This window comes from Phoxinus phoxinus (assembly GCF_949152265.1).
Source record: "Phoxinus phoxinus genome assembly, chromosome: 4".
NCBI classification, from domain to species: domain Eukaryota; kingdom Metazoa; phylum Chordata; class Actinopteri; order Cypriniformes; family Leuciscidae; genus Phoxinus; species Phoxinus phoxinus.
In genome coordinates this window covers 19,149,753-19,168,582 of record NC_136879.1, presented here as the reverse complement: position 1 = coordinate 19,168,582, position 18,830 = coordinate 19,149,753, and the positions used below count along the sequence as shown (strand labels likewise).

The 18,830-nt window shown below is 39.5% G+C and overlaps 1 protein-coding gene across 1 annotated transcript in view; it reads right to left on the bottom strand.

Annotated features, from left to right (window-relative positions):
* robo1 (roundabout, axon guidance receptor, homolog 1) overlaps positions 1 to 18,830 on the bottom strand; it is a 168,708-nt gene that overhangs the window by 54,911 nt on the left and 94,967 nt on the right. Inside the window, exon 3 of the mRNA XM_079610868.1 lies at positions 1,094 to 1,251. Coding sequence (XP_079466994.1) covers positions 1,094 to 1,251 — 158 coding nt within the window. The remainder of the gene's footprint in view (positions 1 to 1,093; positions 1,252 to 18,830) is intronic.

Genomic DNA, 18,830 nt, shown 5'->3' with positions numbered 1-18,830 from the left:
TTTTATTGAATACAGGCACAGTAAGTCATCCATAAGAAATGTGTGTTATTTGAGCAGTAAATTTGTTTAAGCCATCAATTTTGAAGTGGGATTATTGTTTTAGGCAGATAACATTCTAGTTATCCGTACTTTCCCACAAATCCTGTCAGCCGAGCTTAAAATGTAACCTTGCCGTTTTTCAACCTTTGTATGTTTACTATTTGTCCATGTTACCCGGACAGAAAAATTGAAGTTTATTTCTCAGCAAAAGTCCACCGTATGATGCGTTTTGCGGTTTCTTTTGACAGCTCCAGAGCTTTCATGAAAACTACAGAGTATACCGCATTTATGTATTTCGTCAGATCAACAGAGGGTTATTAACAGAACAGTTATTGTAAGGGTTTATCACTGAAAACTGTATCGTACTTTGTCTACTCTTTAAACAGCATAATGGTGAAAGTGGAACACTATGGCAACAGCTTTCTTCCCTGTACAAGACAGCGTTTTCCTTTTGGGAGGAACTGACAGAATGGTAGTTTTTCCTCTCTGTTTGACCCAAAACACTCTGTTCGAAGTAATCCAATTCGAAGTGTTGACTACAAACACGGAGGTTAAGATTTTCATGGCATTCTCTCCATTTTTACAATTTTTGCAGCTTTTAGCCATTGCCTAAAACACACTGGATCCTTCACAGGAAACGGAAAGTAACTAATTCCCGCTAAACGTGTACTCTTTGAATTCTTGCACACGGGCGACACCATTATGACTAAAAGATTGCTAAGAAGTATTTCCTTCTAAAGCAAGGCGGTATTTGACTCTGATCAAGTGTATCCAATAGTTGCAGACTGGTGGGAGTAGCCTTTGTCGGCAACATTCCCAGTGCATTATGGGTGTTGAAGTTTTCCTATACCTATTGGTAAAAGGGAAGACAACAGCCTTTTTTCTATGTTTTCTCTAGTCAAAATTACAAAAATGTGTTCGCCTTTCTATTGCACATGCAGGAGACAAGTTATATTGAAAGTCCATTTTGCCAGCTGTGAAGTATCTCTTTAACCAGCCAGTGTAAAACACTCTTCCACCAGAACCAGCTGGAATCATTGTCAGATATGCTTACCGTTATCCTCTCATCTCTGTCGTCGATGGTGACTCCATCTTTCTTCCAGGAGATGGTGGGTTCTGGGTGTCCGCGGGGCGGCTGGCACTCCATGACCGCTGGCTCGCCCGCCGCCACCATCACGTCCACAGGGTTCTGTCGGAAATCATCTCGAAGAACTGATAAAGAGAGAGAGAAAAACAGGGATATTAGAAGCACGAACAGCATTTCTATACGGAAACTACACACGCTAACATTTAAAGAAGATGAATAACAAATTAGAAACCATGAGAGGATCATTTATCTACTCCTTCCAAGTGCAAACCAGCTCTAATCTACTTCAAACATACAAAGATTAAACCTAAAACTTCTGTTTACATTAGCTAAAAAGGCACAAAAGAGGGTTTGGAATATAAAGCGCTCTTCCTGCATGGAAATGTAAGTGATATTAATGTGGGACACAAGATTGAACATTCATCTAGAGCACCGCTGAAGTGTGCAATAACGCCTGAACCCAAAAAACACACAGTCTAAGCATGTTAGTCGACCCTGTTACCCTTCTGACGGATTTGCTTAAAGCATTCCCATTAATCCGAGACAGCATGCCTTTCACAGTGCCATGTAGATACTGTACAGCAGCACATTAGATTAGTCCAATGTTTTAAATTACACACACATGACATGGGAAAAGCACATGTGGTGAAACACAGCAACTTGACTCGAGATATTTTCCAAAACATGTGAGCTGCCAACCTAGACAGTAGTTTACAGCCAATGTGAAACCACATTTCTGATCTTATTACAAATCTTATTGGGCATTATTACAAAAAAATATTAATATTCACCTTGTTTTTGGAAACATTACAATACATTTTTTTTTAAAGAAGCATCTGTTGCTCACCAAGGCTCCATTTATTTAATCAAATATACAGTAAAAACAGTAATATTGTTACGTATTATTACAATTTAAACAGTTTTTAGTTTAATATAATATAATTTTTTTTTTCCTTTTTATATACACGTATCAGTAACTCTCCCCTTTTTGATAAAAGTAGGTGCGAATCGACAGAAATGGAAACTTCTCTGGGCTCTCACGCCCCTGAACGTGTTCCTGTCGGCACGATTACCCTCAGCTCTGGATCAAAGTGGGATGCTCAAGGTAACCTGAACTCCTGACTGCCTCCAAATTCCTTTAAGACTTTAAGCACTTAATTGGCCATATGATTCCAGTTTCTACTGCTTGTAATGTCACAGCAGGTAAAAGTCCTCCTTTACCCCACTGAAAAATGTCCAAGCGGAGGTGATTCGCTGAAAGAAATGGAAATAATTTCTTCTCCTCCTCTCTTTTTCCATCATTTCTCTGTAACAATCTCTCAAGCATATCATTCCTTCCAGCCAAGGATTTCAACAGGCATCTCGTTTTCCTCGACCGGCTTAATTAGGCAGTCTATAGAGGAAAGACACACATGCACACCAGAAGATCACTCGCCGGTGGAGAGAGATGAGGGTCAGTGTCTAATGTGAACCGTGTTCGCTCTCCGTGGATCAGCTCAGGGATTCGGATTTTCGCAGCGGACCAACAAACTTGGATTGAGTTTGCAGAGTTGTGTGAAACCAACTCGCGCTTGATTTGCACCCTGAGCTGAGAAACCTGATAGCATGCTTGCTTTCTAACAGGGCCTTGTGGGGAAAGTTGTGTGTGTGTGTGTGTGTACATGTCAAGTTCTGAACATGTCTACAAAATGGGAATAGAGTCCTGGAAATGATATAAACCACTGAAGTGAGACAGAAAGAGTGACGGTGTGAGAGAGAAACCAAGCCCGTCTCTCTTTAAAGTGACTAGTTCACCCAAAAAAAGTAATATACTGTAACCTGCTTTTTCTTCTATGAAACACACATTTTTGAAGAACATCGAATGTACTACACAAGTCATATTAATTACTTTTATTCTGCTTTTGCATTCTATTTCAATGCATCAGTCCATATTCAGTGTATGAAAAATTATCTACCAGTATATTGTTCGAAATATTTCTTTTTTTTTTGTGCTCACAGAATCGTATTATTGTCATATTGGTTTAAAATGAGATGAAGGTGAATATACAGTATGACAACATCATTTTCATTGAGAATTATGCCTTTAAACCTCGTGATCAGAATTTGCATAGAATGAAAACGGCAAATAAATATATAAATAACCACAATATATCCCCTAGTAATTTTACTTGACTTTGATAATTACAAAATATAGGTCATTTTGTTTTTGGACCAAATTCAAATGATCCATCTACTGACTACTGTACGTGTAAAAAGTTTCAAATCCGTACACAAACTACTGAAACCTGGCAACCCAAAAGCGCTTGTTCAGTTTCCAGAACTTTTGCAGAACTTTATGCTTCACAGAAATTTGAAACAGATGCGGCAACGTCAAATTAAAATGAGATTTGCATTGATATGCCTCCGACATTAATGAAATGAATATTTAATACCACACACGGGCTACAGAGGGATGATAGTAAGAGCTCTGCTGGGCGGAAATGAAATGGATTTTGCTGAGCCACCACTGAGGGTTTCTGGAGTGTTCTACTGGAGCCATTGGGGAACTGGAGATTTGCTAAAAAAAGCACTTCAAAAACCCAGAGCTGGCAAAGACGCAGGGAGATTTGTCAGGAACGGGATTGTGGGTCTTGAAGAGAAACCATGGGGAACGACCAAAATACAGCAGTTGCAGTAGAATAAATATGTATTATAAATCACAACGTCTATCTGCTTAGAAGTTTTCTAAACATTATCATGCAGAAAAGCCCAGCATATGGTGTGTTTTGGATGTTGGTGTGCTGGTTTGTCCCCACCAGACTGCCTAACCTCATTCAGTTTAGGATTACTTGCACTTTTAAACCATAAAAATCACAATAATTGATCGGGCTAACTAGCAAGAACCTGGTTCTTTACAAGCTTAACCAGCAATGTGTTCACCAACTCATAGTCAGGAATTCAGATTTGTAGGTTTCAAACCATGGGGAATTCTGCTATAGAAATGGATCATCATCATGTTGCATCACTTATTTCAAGCAATCCATAACTTCCAGCATCTGTCCAATCGAGCATCACGGACAAAACTAAATGTCATTGGGACGAAAATTGCGGATACGTGAGAATATTTGGAGAAACAGAAACGAGAACATGCACTGTATGTCAGGTTTGCGAGAACAATTCCACATGAACAATGTGCGTATGCGAACGCAAATCGTTCCCAGATGTGAACCCACGGAAAACCGCTGCACATTCCCTCTCCTCCAGATCATCTGTCCACATGGTGCCTGCTAAACATAATACAAAAATGGAGGGATGACAAATTAGAGCGAGACCTCATTTAGAACGCTCTTCGCCTCCTGGGTCACCGCGCCATCGCAGGTCAGACTGAAGCTGGAGTCATGCCAGTCGCTGGTTATCCAACACTTAAGACCACCCGCTAAAAGAGTGCGTGCAGAAGAATGAAGAACGGGTAGGAAAAGCCAAAAAAAAAAAAAAACCAGTGACAGTAAAGCAATTCCATGATACTTTTTGATATACCATGGTACCATGATTTTAAATGGTAAATTCTAGCTGATAATTATTGTTAGGCTGATGAAGTAACCAGCCTTCAATGCAACCAAAAGTGTTACCAAATTAATTAAAAACAAAATAATAATTACTAAGATTGTTAGTTAATTAAATAGACCAATATAAATGATTATTTTAGTAGTATGTCGTATTATTATTAATAATAATACATTTATTCATTTTTTATTTAAGTTTTTTAATCTTATAAATTAATTAATTTATAATAAAAAAATCGACAGCTGAACACGACATTATAATACATCTCAATATTATAAAGTTGAAAATATACTGCATATTGTTTTTAAGATTTGCAATATTACACTCAACAGTGTCATTAAATTGTATTGTGGTTTAAACGATTACATTTAAGTGTGTTATAGACGATGGCAGAGGTAATCTGAAGATAAAAATAGCGGAAATAAGCAAGCACAACTAAAAATCCAGCATCACCTGACTCGGTTTACTTTAGTAATGGATGCTCAACATTCCAAAGAAAAAGAAAAAAGTTTGAATAATCCTTTACCAAAAATGCAATAACTTGCTCTTCCTGTGAAATGTAGCTATTTAGGCACGTTTTTTTTTTTTTTTTTTTTTTACCTAGCATTCAGTCTGGCTTCATTATGGCTTGTAATGCACACTTTTTTTCTCACTGAATTCAATGTTTATCTCAAACTGCTGTAGACAAAATGGACAACAAATAGCAATACACTGACTAAACAAATAAAAATGCAAAAATTCCATTCAAACTACTAGCTAGCCAAACATCTAGTGGACAACAATCTCGAGTTTCCTTCCACCTCACCAAATGCCTCGTCCACTCTTCCTCCCTCCATTATTTTCCACCAAACCATCATGAGTGCCCACCTCATTCATCACTGCCTGATGCTTGAACCCTCTCCTCTGTCTGTAGGGTCTCCAGGGCTGGTGAGGGCCAGAACTTGCCGCTGGAAATGCACACTTTAGAGAGGACATACTATACCTGCCTAGAGTCTCAAAGAGCGGATCGATACGCTGCTCTCATTAGCAGCAGAGAGCTGGGAGGAGATGGGGGGAGGGGGGATACAAACCCGCTAGTGCGTTCACAGCAAGCTAACCCTGCCTGGAGCTGCGGCGTCCGCTGGGGTTTACAACTCTCGCTCTTTCTCTTTCGCTCTCCGCAGCTGATACCGCTCTCCTGGTGAGTCTCGACTTCAAAGGAAGGCCCCCAGCTACGGTGCGTTAACCCCCTGCTCCTGCGCCCATGTGGCGGCACGGTCAAGGTCTGGTGTGTGCGTGGATAAGGTGTCTGAGGAGACGGGACGAAGCAACGCAATCTCCTGCATTTTCTCCAGAGGATAACTAGCTCCCTGACTGAGCCTGATTTCTCCCAAGGTTTTTTTTTTTTTGCCTCCATTTCTGTCACCTGATGGTGTTGGGTTCTTTGCCACTGTCACCTTTGACTTGCTTAGTTGGCGTTTGAAAGACACTTAATATTCAGTAATATAGACCATAGTCAGGTTAGACGCTATATTGAATTTAACATGGGTGAAAACGAGGCTGTGAGGGATAGACTTACAATCTTTACTATAGCAAGCATTGTGTAAAGGTCATAGATCATGTAATTTTCACAACTCCTTGACACTACTGAATGAGAACAAAAGGGGCTTTTGCACCAGAGGAACCTTTTCATAGCTCATAGAACTAATTGCGGAAGTACCCCATTTTTGTCATGTTTGCGGTTCAGGATCTGGGAACGAATTTAGTTCTAGTTCCCTTTTGGCGGAACTAAATTAGCTCCAACTTCAGAGTAGGGACTAACCCAGCACAACAGGATCTACCACTGACGTAAGGGTACATTGATTGGTCGAACGCACGCGAAACACCAACACCCCCCGTTTTTAAAAAGCGGTGTAAACGCACACACTTTACTCCACAATAAACATACAGAAAGCTAATGTCAACGGCATTTACCTGTCGGCATTGTGTTCTTTTCTCGGCCTTGATGATATTGGGCACTGCGAGTTGTCGTATGAGATTTTGTCCCTTCTTGCTCTTTCCATCGCATAACTAATACATCGACATTCCATCTACATAATCATGAATCCCACAACAAGCTTCCGCCATTCTCTAGTTCTTGACATTGTTGAATGCAGCGGTATTGCTGTTGGCCGGCTTATGTCACTTCAGAGTTCCAGAGTTGGCTACTTCCTAGAACTACCAGGTGCGAAAGTCCCTAAAAATCACAGCTTTATAGCTAAATCGAATCTGTTGCATAACTATGTAACATCTACAGTTTGAATCATTGATTCTGTTATTTCCCTGCTTATTACTGTGAAGACGCTTTGAAACAATCTGTATTGTTTAAAGCGCCGTATAAATAAAGACGACTTGGCTTTAAACCAAATATCGGCACTTTAAACCAATAAGGCTCCTTTTGAGCATTTGCAAGAGTGTGTACGGCATCTGGCGATGGGGTAAACAGCGGCGTACGCTTCAGCAATGCAGAAATAAACAGACAGTATGTGAACGGCAACCAACAAACAAACGCTCGAAAAGAAGCACCCGTCACGCTTACACTTAACCAGCACACCTGACAGAGGCGTTTCAGATCAAATCTCCCCTATCGCTCTCGCAATGACCTCAAAACGAGGCTCGTGCTCTGATGTGCCTCAATGTGTGTGTGGAAATAAAGGCTTCTTTTCAACCCCTCCACGGTCTGTTAGTCTTCAGGGGGCCTGTGGAAATGAAACAGCAGGCACATGATTTTACTGCCATATGCTTTGCTTGGCACTGATGAAGGACAAGTCCTCCCTTAACTATTCAATTACCTAGTGACCTGTTTTTTTTAGGGGTGGCAGACACGGTACAGGACATGTAGTGTACTTCAGTAAGGGTGATTTAGAGGGTCTTATAACTCATTTGGGAGTGCTAAAGTGTGTTAACATAGAGAGAAAAAAAGTTACATTAGGACGGGAGTTGGGAGACTTTTCCCAACTCGACCGACCAGCCGGTTCCAGCAAGAAGGGATTATGAGAGGGGGGAAAATAAAAGAGGAAGCTCCAATCAAGAAATTTAAACAATGACGCTACTATCAATAAACAAATATGAAGGAAACATAATTTCGGTGGCCGTCAGGGATTGAGACTTGGCCTAACTGGCTACGATTATGAAAACATTTAACAAGTCGCTGGAGATGGCAAACGAAAGCGAAGTTGGAATCGAATGGGAACCGTTTCGTTTGATTAATAGTACTTGTCAGGTTTTAGTGACCTGTTATTTTAGGGTGGCGGACTAAGAAAAGGGCTAATTCATCAAGTCTAGTGGAAGAGGACCTGAAAGGAAACAGCTTTTGATAGGAGCCCCTGCCTCATTCAGAAAGGCAACCCTAAAAAGCGCAGCAGACAGAGAGTCTATTCACTATACCTGTTTATTAACATGGTCAGAGCTGTTTGTAGTTATTAGAAGAACGCCAAGAGGTTACCAAACCAGGTTTAGGTTTAGGTCACGTTCAGCATGCAGCAAGGCAGACTGGGAAAATTAAAATAATTCACCCAGAAACAAAAATTCTGTCAACCACAGAACGCTTTCTTTCTTCTGTGGTTGTTTGGACCCCATTGACTTCTTCAATATCTTCTTGTGTGTTCATACAGGTTTGGATCGGTACGAGTGTGAGTAAATGATACGAGAATTTCACTTTTGTGTGAGCTATTATCCCTCGGTTTCAACAGTACTATATAATTTATCACATACAACGTGCTTGTTTTTCGGAAACACCGTTATCATGATCACCGATTGCTTTTTTCTTTTAACCTCAGAGGCAAACGAAACACAAAGTAGCTATTAGTTTGATCAAGCCTTTGTCACATTTCTCACAGTGCTCAGCTTCCGCTGTCATTAACAGAAGCGCAGTGGGGCGTCTGTTCACAATCGCCATCATACAACAATGATGGTGAGGGGGGGGGGGGGGGGGGGGTGAACAAACATTGCTGTAATAATAAATAAAAGCTTTCAAATAAACTGTCCAAACAAGTCATATCGGCCCACTTGAGTGGCGATGTTGTTTTGTGTGGAGGGTTTTTTGTCAAGAGCAGTGCAGCAGAGCGTTTGACAGGTCCTCATGTAGCTACGTGGGTAAATTGCCACAGCAGAGAGCATCTGAACGACAGTTTAAATTAGTGGACAGCGAGAACAAAATGAGTCTCCCCGAAAACCCAAGACAAATAGGACTAGATTTCAACATTTTCTGAGCATAATGTAAGAGGTGTTTATGCAAAAGCCACCACAGTGCTAGTATGCTGTGGGTGGTTGCTATGTGGTTGATAGGTTGTTACTTATATAGGTTGTTTTCTAATTTTCTATTGGGTTCAGGTCTGGAGACTGGCTAGACCACTCCAGGACCTTGAGATGCTTCTTACGGAGCCACTTCTTAGTTGCCCTGGCTGTGTGCCCTGACAGTTGTTGCCTTCTCACCAAGCTGCTTGCCTATTGTCCTGTAGCCCATCCCAGCCTTGTGCAGGTCTACAATTTTATCCCTGATGTCCCTACTTATTTTTGTTTTAGATTCCATCTCTCACAGTTGAAGAGTACCTATGATAAAAATTACAGACCTCTACATGCTTTGTAAGTAGGAAAATCTGCAATATCGGCAGTGTATCAAATACTTGTTCTCCCCACTGTACATACATGCATACATACATAAGATTTAAGGTATCGTGTCGGGTTTCCATCCATGTACATACTGGGTATTAAGATGTGAATAAGAAAAGTGCATAAGAAAGTTCAAAAATTTATTCAAAAATTGATTAGAGAACCATATAGCAAAAATAAAGTATAATATGTAAAGTTGGGGGTTGATAAAATTAAATTAAATAAAACAATTAAATAACTATTACCAAGTAACAATAAAAGACAACAAACATGTTGTAGAGGTAATAATGGTAACACTTTACAATAAGGTTTCGTTTACTGTATATATGATGTGAGGTATCGTGTCAGGTTTTCATCCACATACTGTATTGTATATATTGGGTATCAAGAAAAAAGTGCATAAGAGAAAGCTCAATTCAAAAATTAATTCAGAAATTGATTAGAAACATAGGAAAAATTAAGTATAATACTTAGGTTGAATAAAATAAAATAATAAAATAAAAATGAGCAAGTAACAGTAAAAGCCAAACAAATACAAATACAGGTATTAATGGTAACAAATGCTGTAGAAGTGCAGTTCATTATTTCTTCATATTAACTGATGTAGTTACCATTAAAGTTAACAAATTAAACCTTGTTGTAAAGTGTTACCGTATTAATATCCCTACTAACATTCATGGATGCAGTGGGGAAATTAATCAATGCTAAACCAAAAAATTTTGCAGCTACGTTCGTACTTTTGATAGAGTTCTTCAGGTCAAACATTCATCTTCGGTTTCTACTTGCACAATTGGTGGTCGGACAAATGTATGATTTGTTTAGAAAACTACAGTTGAGCAAATGAAAGCTCTTGTCAGTGCGAACACACAGGCATGCTATTGTCCATTCTAGCTACTTCTCTTCAAAATGAAGCAGAGATTCGGCATGTAGACATTGCTCAGGGCACGGCGAGCAGGACGACCTCCAGAGCGCACGCAGAGGGGCATCGAGCCCCGGGGGCCGTAACATAAGCCTGAGGTCTTCAGAAACACACACTCACACACACACACACCACATACTACAAGTTTTCCTCTGCGGTTATATAATGGTGTAGACACGGGTCAGAACTACCACTGTTTGGTTTTCTTTTGTTTGGAATAAAATTGTATTGTTTATTGGCTTGATTTGGAGCTTTATTCTTATGCTTTGCACCAAAAATCACAATTTGCCGCATATATAAACTATCTGATTTTCATGCGTAAACAAATAGATGAAATCAAAAAAAAGGATTAGATGCTAGAAGCTCTGGGCAACCATCTCCGCATATTTGCGACCAAGAGTAACGAGCAGAAATGAATGTGTGCATGTGTGAAAGATTGGAGCGGGAAGCGTGCCAAGAAAACCCAACAGCTGGAGTAGTTATCTAGCATGTGTGCTGTTTCCATCGTCTTACATACAGATACACATTTTCGTATTCTGCATGGGAGCCAAAGCCATAAACACCAAACACATCTTCATAAATCCACATAAAACGAACATAAATAAGTATACAAAAGTAGATCGTGCGGCCCACAGCAGCGGGAGAGCGGGTTAATCCAGCTCCACTCCGACCGTGTTCTGGTTTCCAGTCGAAAGACTCTGGAGACGTGGGTCTGGAGATCAGGGACTGCGGTGAGCTGCGAGTACAAATGTATTATTTATTCTTAAGGCCAATACTGAGTCTTGGCAGTGTGACGGGTAAAGTGATATATCAGGACATTAAGTTACAGCGAGAACGCTAAGAAAGGATCAGTGGTTTCGTCTAAGTGCCGGTTACCACTTTGGTTTGTTTTTCTTTGACGTTTTTTTCTTTCTTTCTTTGGTTTGTTCAGCAGAAATATCCCAAGTACCTCAAGGATATCAGACAGTGAGGTCTTAAAGGTGCACTCCGTCATTTAAAACGTTTAAAATGATGCATTTAAGTCAAATTAGTTTAGCTTAATAAAAGCTGTTATATTCAAACAAAGGGTTCACCGGTCACATGACCAACACATAGCTCAGTTTTAACCTCCCTGCTATATATCGAATCATGGCTGATGGCAAATAGGACATTTCTACAACGCCATTGGGAACCAAAAACTATTGATTTTATGTCATAAATGTTCATACACTCAAATCGTTGATCGGCAATAATTCACATTCGATTTATCTGTTCTGTGTAACTCAAGTTTAGTGCCTCATTTTCTAAATAATAATAATAAAAAAAATATATAAAAAATGTAAACATAAAACATACATTCACTTATGAGCAATCTATGGAAGCTTGCTTCCGCCACAGAATAAAAAATGAAACAAAGGTAATTGCGACTTTTGCGTGATATAAAGTCGCAATTGCGAGTTATAAAGTCAGTATTGCATGATATAAAGTCGCAATTGCGAGTTATAAAGTCAGATTTCCGTGATATAAAGTCGCAATTGTGAGATATTAAGTCAGAATTGTGCGATATAAAGTCGCAATTGCGAGTTATAAAGTCAGATTTCCATGATATAAAGTCGCAATTGCGAGTTTATATCTCGCAATTCTAATAAATAAAGTCAGAATTGCAAGATGTAAAAAATGTTTTATTCTGTGGTGGAAACAAGCTTTCATAGCAATCAGCAAGCAACGCCAAGCAAAACATATTAATAAAAATCAGTAAAAGGCAAAAGATAAAAGACAGTAAACAACATTTTAAGAGGTTCATTCCTTATGATTCTCAACTCAAGGTAAACGCCTCGTTTTCTCATATTAGTGTGCAAAATATTCAAAAACCATTTTCATTATTCTGGCAGTGAATTCTGGGAAGATGAGTTACAGCATAAAACAGTGTAAAGCCAGTTGGTGGAAAAACTGAAGCTGATTTTGAGATTTTAGTTAGTTGAGATCATTTGTGTCCATTTGGCAATCTATATCTGTAACTAATTATTTTGCAAGCTGTTTTTTGAAATGTCGAACAGTCTGTGTACGAGAGAGAGAACTGGAAAAAGTGGGTGACAGACCGTAATGCGCTGAAGAGAACGAGAAACTGGGATTACGTCAGTCACATGAGGAGGAAACATAATACAAGCTGTGTTACTGTCATAAAACACTGTCAGACAAAGAGAGAAAAGAGAGAGAGAGTGACATAGAGCGAGAAGGTTACTGTAAGACAGACACTGATATTCACTCAAGCTATGTTGGGAATGGAACACTAGCCCACTACTTACTGAAAACTGCAGTTTACAATCTATTCTGCATATTCGTTTTTAAATAGTATGTGAAACGGTAGCCATTATTCTATTGCTTAATGTTTCAAAAACAGTTTGCTACATTGCTGTCACATGACTTCACCTTGAGAGTCAAATCAGTTATTCTGTCCTTTAAGCCCAGTTTTGTGTAAAAACGTCTCACATTTGGCAGTCTGGTCAAATAATGAGTCAAGAAATCATGTATTTTATTGCATCACACTAAAAATGAAAGTTGAGTGCATTGCCTTGTGGGATACATAGGGTCAAATTTAACAAACAGGGCAAATTAGCGCGAGACCACAATCCCATAAAAGTACTGATGGAAGTGGAAAGTTCCGCGGGTGATTTACTGACAATTCGCACATTAAAGACCACAGACGAAACCAGATCATTCCCATAATGACCAGAGCAGTCTATCAAGGGCAGTGCAAATTTCCATCCCGATGATAATCATGTGCACGTGATCTACTAACAACACGGGCGCAAATTGTCTTAAAGGGATAGTTCACCCAAAAATTAAAACTCATGTCATTTCAAACCTGTAAGTCTTTCGTTCCTCTTCAAAACACAAATTAATATATTTTTAAATAAATCTGGGAAGGATTCATCCAATCAGAGCGCCGTTTACTGAGTGATATCAGTCAGTGCATACAGTAAGCCGGAGACGAACTATGAATGCTCATAAAAGCACAAATTCAATCTGTTCATTATATACAGTAAAGCGATCGAGTCTGTTCAGCACATGAGGACTAAACAGCTTGATTCATTCGGATTAGTTTTATGATCTCTTTATGAACTTTTCTGATGCATCAAAGTGGTAGTTGCGTAGACTGTCAATGGAGGGACAGGAATCTAAGATTTCATTAAAAAATATCTTTATTTGTGTTCTGAAGATGAATAAAAGTTGTATGGGTTTGGAACAACATGAGGGTGACAGAATTTCCATTTTTAGGTGAACTCACTTTTTTTAGGGGGTTTTAAATAATGGCACAAATACCAGTAAATTGACTTGCGCAAACCTTAGTACGGTCAGATGCAAAAATAACCTTTTCATCACTAATTTTTCACTGCGTGTCTAGTAAATTCTAGCATCTTTTTTGTTTTATTGAGCCGACAAGCTTTTAGTAGATCTGGCCCCTAGTCTGCACATTTTAGCAAATGCAACACACTATACTAAACAATAATAAAACTAGTATGCTATACCAAGCTTACTCAATCTCCTTTTTTACCCACAATTCAGCAGATAAAGACACCGCAAACAGTGAAACAATCTTGTCAGGCCGTTGGATAATCACAGCTACTTACAATAGCGATTTTACTAAAGCATCCACACCAAATCTCTCCAACAAAGAGCGAGAGACAGAGAGGATACAGAGCAGAGAGAGAGAGAGATGGGGGTAATTGGAAAGGGAATGAGAGAACGAGAGGGGTAGGAATGTTAAAGAAAGCGAGACCGAGCAAATAAGGGTCCCGGGATTCAAACATGTGCAGCAGTAGATCCAGAGGGGCACATCTTTCTCTGATCAGCCCGGGTCCTCAGTCCAATGGCTTCCACATGCCTGCTAACCTCTACCAGATGAGCCTCGGGAAGATGAAACAGCGCTCATATCCCCTATCTTTAAAAAGGATCTGAAACTCAGAGAGGATGGCTGCGGAATAAGGACGAGAGAGAGACAGAGAGAGAGACAAAGCAATGCGGAAAGAGAGGAAAGATAGAAAATTGCAGCGCTGGTGGCCTTGAAAACAGTCTTGAGAAAAGGACAAAGGACCGCTATTGAAGAATTTGGGAATGGCGGATAATTAACGAATTATGTGCTCAGGTAGAATACAAAATAAAAAAAGAATACAAAACTAAACTGAACTATAATAATAATTTTGAAATCAGTATTTCTGTATTGTTTTACCATTTAAAACCTGAGAAGAAAAATATAATAAGATATTCAGGTTTTCACAGAATATATCTTGAATAAATGTCATGTCAATTTTTGATTTAGATAGATTAATGCATAAAAAAATTTAAAACTATTCACCAAATGGGGTAAGAAATATAAACTCATGTAAACAAGGATGTTGCTTTAACATTACAAAATGCGTTACAATATTCCCAGAGCGCCAAGACAAAGCCCAGCACTCGGAAGACTGTGGAAAACTGGGTCGGAGGTCATCTCAGAATCTGCCACTGAGGAAAGCCATAGATTTCTCCTGCTCTCGTTTTACGGCGGACTTTGCTACTGTTCATCTTAAAGACGCTCTGCTGTATGATCTACGATTCGTATCCCCCCCCCCTCAGGCACGACAGAACCCTGCCAAAATATAGGACTGCTAAAATCCAGAATATTCCTAAAAACGTATGGTGCTGAGCCAGGCTTTTCCCCTGATATGGTTCCTAGTTTTCTCCTTCGAAAACAAAAGGAAGCACATGGGAGATTACTGAAGCACAGGCGTATTTAAATACATCTCCCTATCGATCGCTCTTTTGCATTATTGAGGCATAAGTCAGACTAGAAACTGAATGTTGCTGAAGGCAACGGATTTACTGTCTGTAACAAGCTTTTCCGCTCACACTTAGACTGTTCTCATTGATTTCTTCGCGCTTAAACAGTAAACCTGCCAATTGACAAAAAATTGCTCAAAATATTTTTACATTTTCATATTGTCACTCAAATACTGTATGTGCTGATTAAATGACCCAATATGTATCACTAATTCGATTTTGTATTGCTCTTTTACAGGCAGTTCCCATTCAGCATGGGCGATTGCAGACGCCTTGGACTGTTGGATCTTCTTTTTGCAAGTGAAGCGGAAGTGAAGACCTCTGTATCACCCGTTCTTTTTCAGGAGGAGAAGAAGAGATACAACACAAATACCACTGTGAGACTGCAAATATGCAGTGTACAACGGCTGGTTAAAGGATGACATCTGGAAAACAACAGAGGAGGAAATTAAACGTGTGTAAGATGAATGGAGAGAGAGAGAGAGAAAGAGAGAGAGAGAGAGAGAGAGAGAGAGAGAGAGAGAGAGAGAGAGAGAGAGAGAGAGAGAGAGAGAAGAGAGAGAGAGAGAGAGAGAGAGAGAGAGAGAGAGAGAGAGAGAGAGAGAGAGAGAGAGAGAGAGAGAGACAGATGTTAGAGATTCCTCTGCCAAAGTAAAGTAGCTGAGTATTTGTTCCAGCGGCCTGGTTAAGCCTGGTGTCAGCGGACAGTCTCGAGCTCTGGTGCCTTTTATCAAGCGAACGGAACAAAGTAAGACAGGAAGAGAGAAACAGAGACGGAATTAGCATAAAACATGTGCTTTCGTCCAAACATTAGTCTGATATTTAGTCTGATATTCAGGGGGAAATATGTAGGTCATTCTACAAAACGGAACCATTCCTGCAAGTGCTGATGACAACGTGAACTATTCTAATACAAATATACATTTATATGTTACTCAACACACTGAAAAGAACTAGTAACTTCATAATCATTCTTTTTTTTTATCCTAAATATGCTTTTTTGGCCTGTTCCCAACCAAACGTCTATACGCTGTATTAGCAAATATGCACATATTGAAGACAAAAAGCTAGCATTCTCCATCTATTTAATTTTATATTTTAGTCGACATTATGTTTATTAAAAATGTGTCCCCGGTTATGCGGAAACCCAGTTCCCATTACATTTTCCCTTTTGAAGTAATTACAAATTTCATAAAAAAAAGTCATAATGACATTATCAATCTTTTAAGAAGTTAACTTAGTTAAAGTTTACCCATTTGTATCACTTAATGTTATATTTTGCTAGGTTTTTCAGTAGGGGATGATCTTAAAATGTCAACTCAAGCAATTGATCAATCACTGGAAAGTGGATTTTTGTAGAAATATCATAGATCTCAAGCAAAATGAATAATTTTTATTATTAAAATGGTTATATATGGTAATATAATTTAAGTTGAAATTACTTAACCGTCCAAATTGACTGTACTTAAAAATGTAAGCCAGCAATTTTCACTACAGTGTATATATATATAACAAATTTGGCTTGAGATGGCACAATGCAATTATAGTTGGTCAGATAAACAGGAAGTACATGATTTTTTTTATCCATATATTATCATTTTTATGCCTAATTTAACAGTCCAATGAAGAGCCACCCAAAGACAGTTTCACCAAAAGGCAGTTCAGATCAGGTAGAACAAACAATGTGTGATGGGAGGAAAAGATAAGCGCCGCTGCGTTCCACACGCTGCAAAGATAAGACCGCAATTTCATCCAAGACCAAAACAGTCAGTTCAAGCGCCCCACCGTTTCATGTATAAACTCAAAAGATGCACCAAAATATGACAACATATAACTGATAGCACATCAGCGAGCTAAAACGCTACATTGTATTCCGCTGTGAACCTCGTCTTTCAGTTGGAGGATGTGATGGGACACGCTCGAGCAGGGCAGATTCAACGTCCGTTATCTCTAAAAGCAGAAAGAAAAGAAAAAAAACTGCAGACAGGAAAATGCGGGCTAAAATCGCTCCATGGGGGCAACCGTTCCCGACTCAACAAACCTCCCAGATCCCAGCTGCTCTACGTTCCCAAAGCAAGATAAAGCCACATCTCCAGCCACAGGCAAAAGCTGTTGTTAAATATTTAACGCTAAGCCCGAAACGTCAGTCCGCACGTTTTATTTCAGGCCCCCGAACACCTGAACCTCTCCTGTTGCCTGTGAATGCCCCAAGGGGGAAGACGTTCCTCTTGTCAAGCCAGGAATTGGGAGCTCTACATCTGCCGGAGAAGAGCAGCACACCTGCACAGCACAAAAGGGGAACGACAATACGAAGCAGCCCATTGACGTTCACCTTTGATGTGTGAATAGCGGAGCGAATAGGCCCTCAGAACCTCTCCACCATCCTTCAGCCGCAATCGTGCGGTTTCATCTCCGCCTTTGAGCGCGGAATGCTTTTGAGACTCGGCGAGGGGACCGGTTTTGGGGTCGCGGGAGAGGCCGAGCCGACCGCAGACCACGTGAGGTGGCCAACATTTGATCGCACCCTCTTTAAAGCATTGTTTAAGCTCAGAGACCTGCTCTTCAAACGGGACCTATCGATGTCACGACTTTACCACAGTAGGAACTTTTGTTACGGCCGTGGTACGTCTTCTAGTTGGAGAACTTTTGGGAGACTATTCTGAGCACGGTCTGGCACTGTAAACCCAAAACCGATTCTTGTTTTACTTCATACGCTACAGAATATCTTACTCACCAAGGCCACGTAAAACGCTTTTAACTGATTTTGAGGCTGATTAACGCGGGCTATAAAAGTGGAACTGGCACAAACTCACAGGCGCCGGAGGTCACCGGCAGTTTTGTTTGTGTTGGCTGACTGGTGTGCTGCTCTTAGCGGGACGCAAAGTGAAGATGACTTCACTTCTGTTTGTATTGGCGTGCGCAAGGCAGTCGGGATCTCGGACGCTCTACACGAGCAGGATTTACTCTCGTAGGTCCCCCGCTCCTGAACATCGCCCAGCCATGAAAAATCGCATAATAAAGAGCTACGGTTTTTGATTATACATAACCCGTGCATTATTCAGCCTCAAACAGTGGACTCTTCCTAACATCGTTCCCATGTTGTTCTGACCACCCAGAATTCTCTGCATCAAGGATGTTGAATGAAAAATGGTGTCTCTCTAACTTCTGAAGGGGTTGTGGAGATGAGGGCAGGAGATGACAACCTAAAGACCTTGTAAATGAGGCCAGTGATAGATATCAGTTCATATAAAGATTAAGAAAAGCCTCAATAAGTGCACACACATCTTTCATCTGGGCTCTAGTGATGCCGTGACATGCTCTGTGACTTCAGCAATCCTTTGTTCTTCAAAAAAGTTGAATAAATAAACAAAAAGCCTCCATTTTTGTCAAAGCTTTTGACACTTTTTATGCCATGCTGCAACAAAAGTGTTAACTTGTCATCGGAATTACATACAGACATTGTGTGATAAGCACTTTTTTTCTTCGATAATATAGAAGATCATCGTTTAAATGGAATAAATTTGGAATTCAAAATCTAGCAAAACAAAATCTAAAAAAGAATCTTATTGTCAATGATGTCTTTAAAGGATATATGCGTTTTATGTTTACCTTTATATATATATATATATATATATATATATATATATATATATATATATATATATATATATATATATATATATATATATATATATATAATAAAAGTTTGAATATTTGGTTTAATTTGCACTTTGAGAAAAACTTAGCAAATAAAAGATTCAAACCTTCTATATAATAATTTATACATGACGGAATTCTGAAGGATATTTAAAA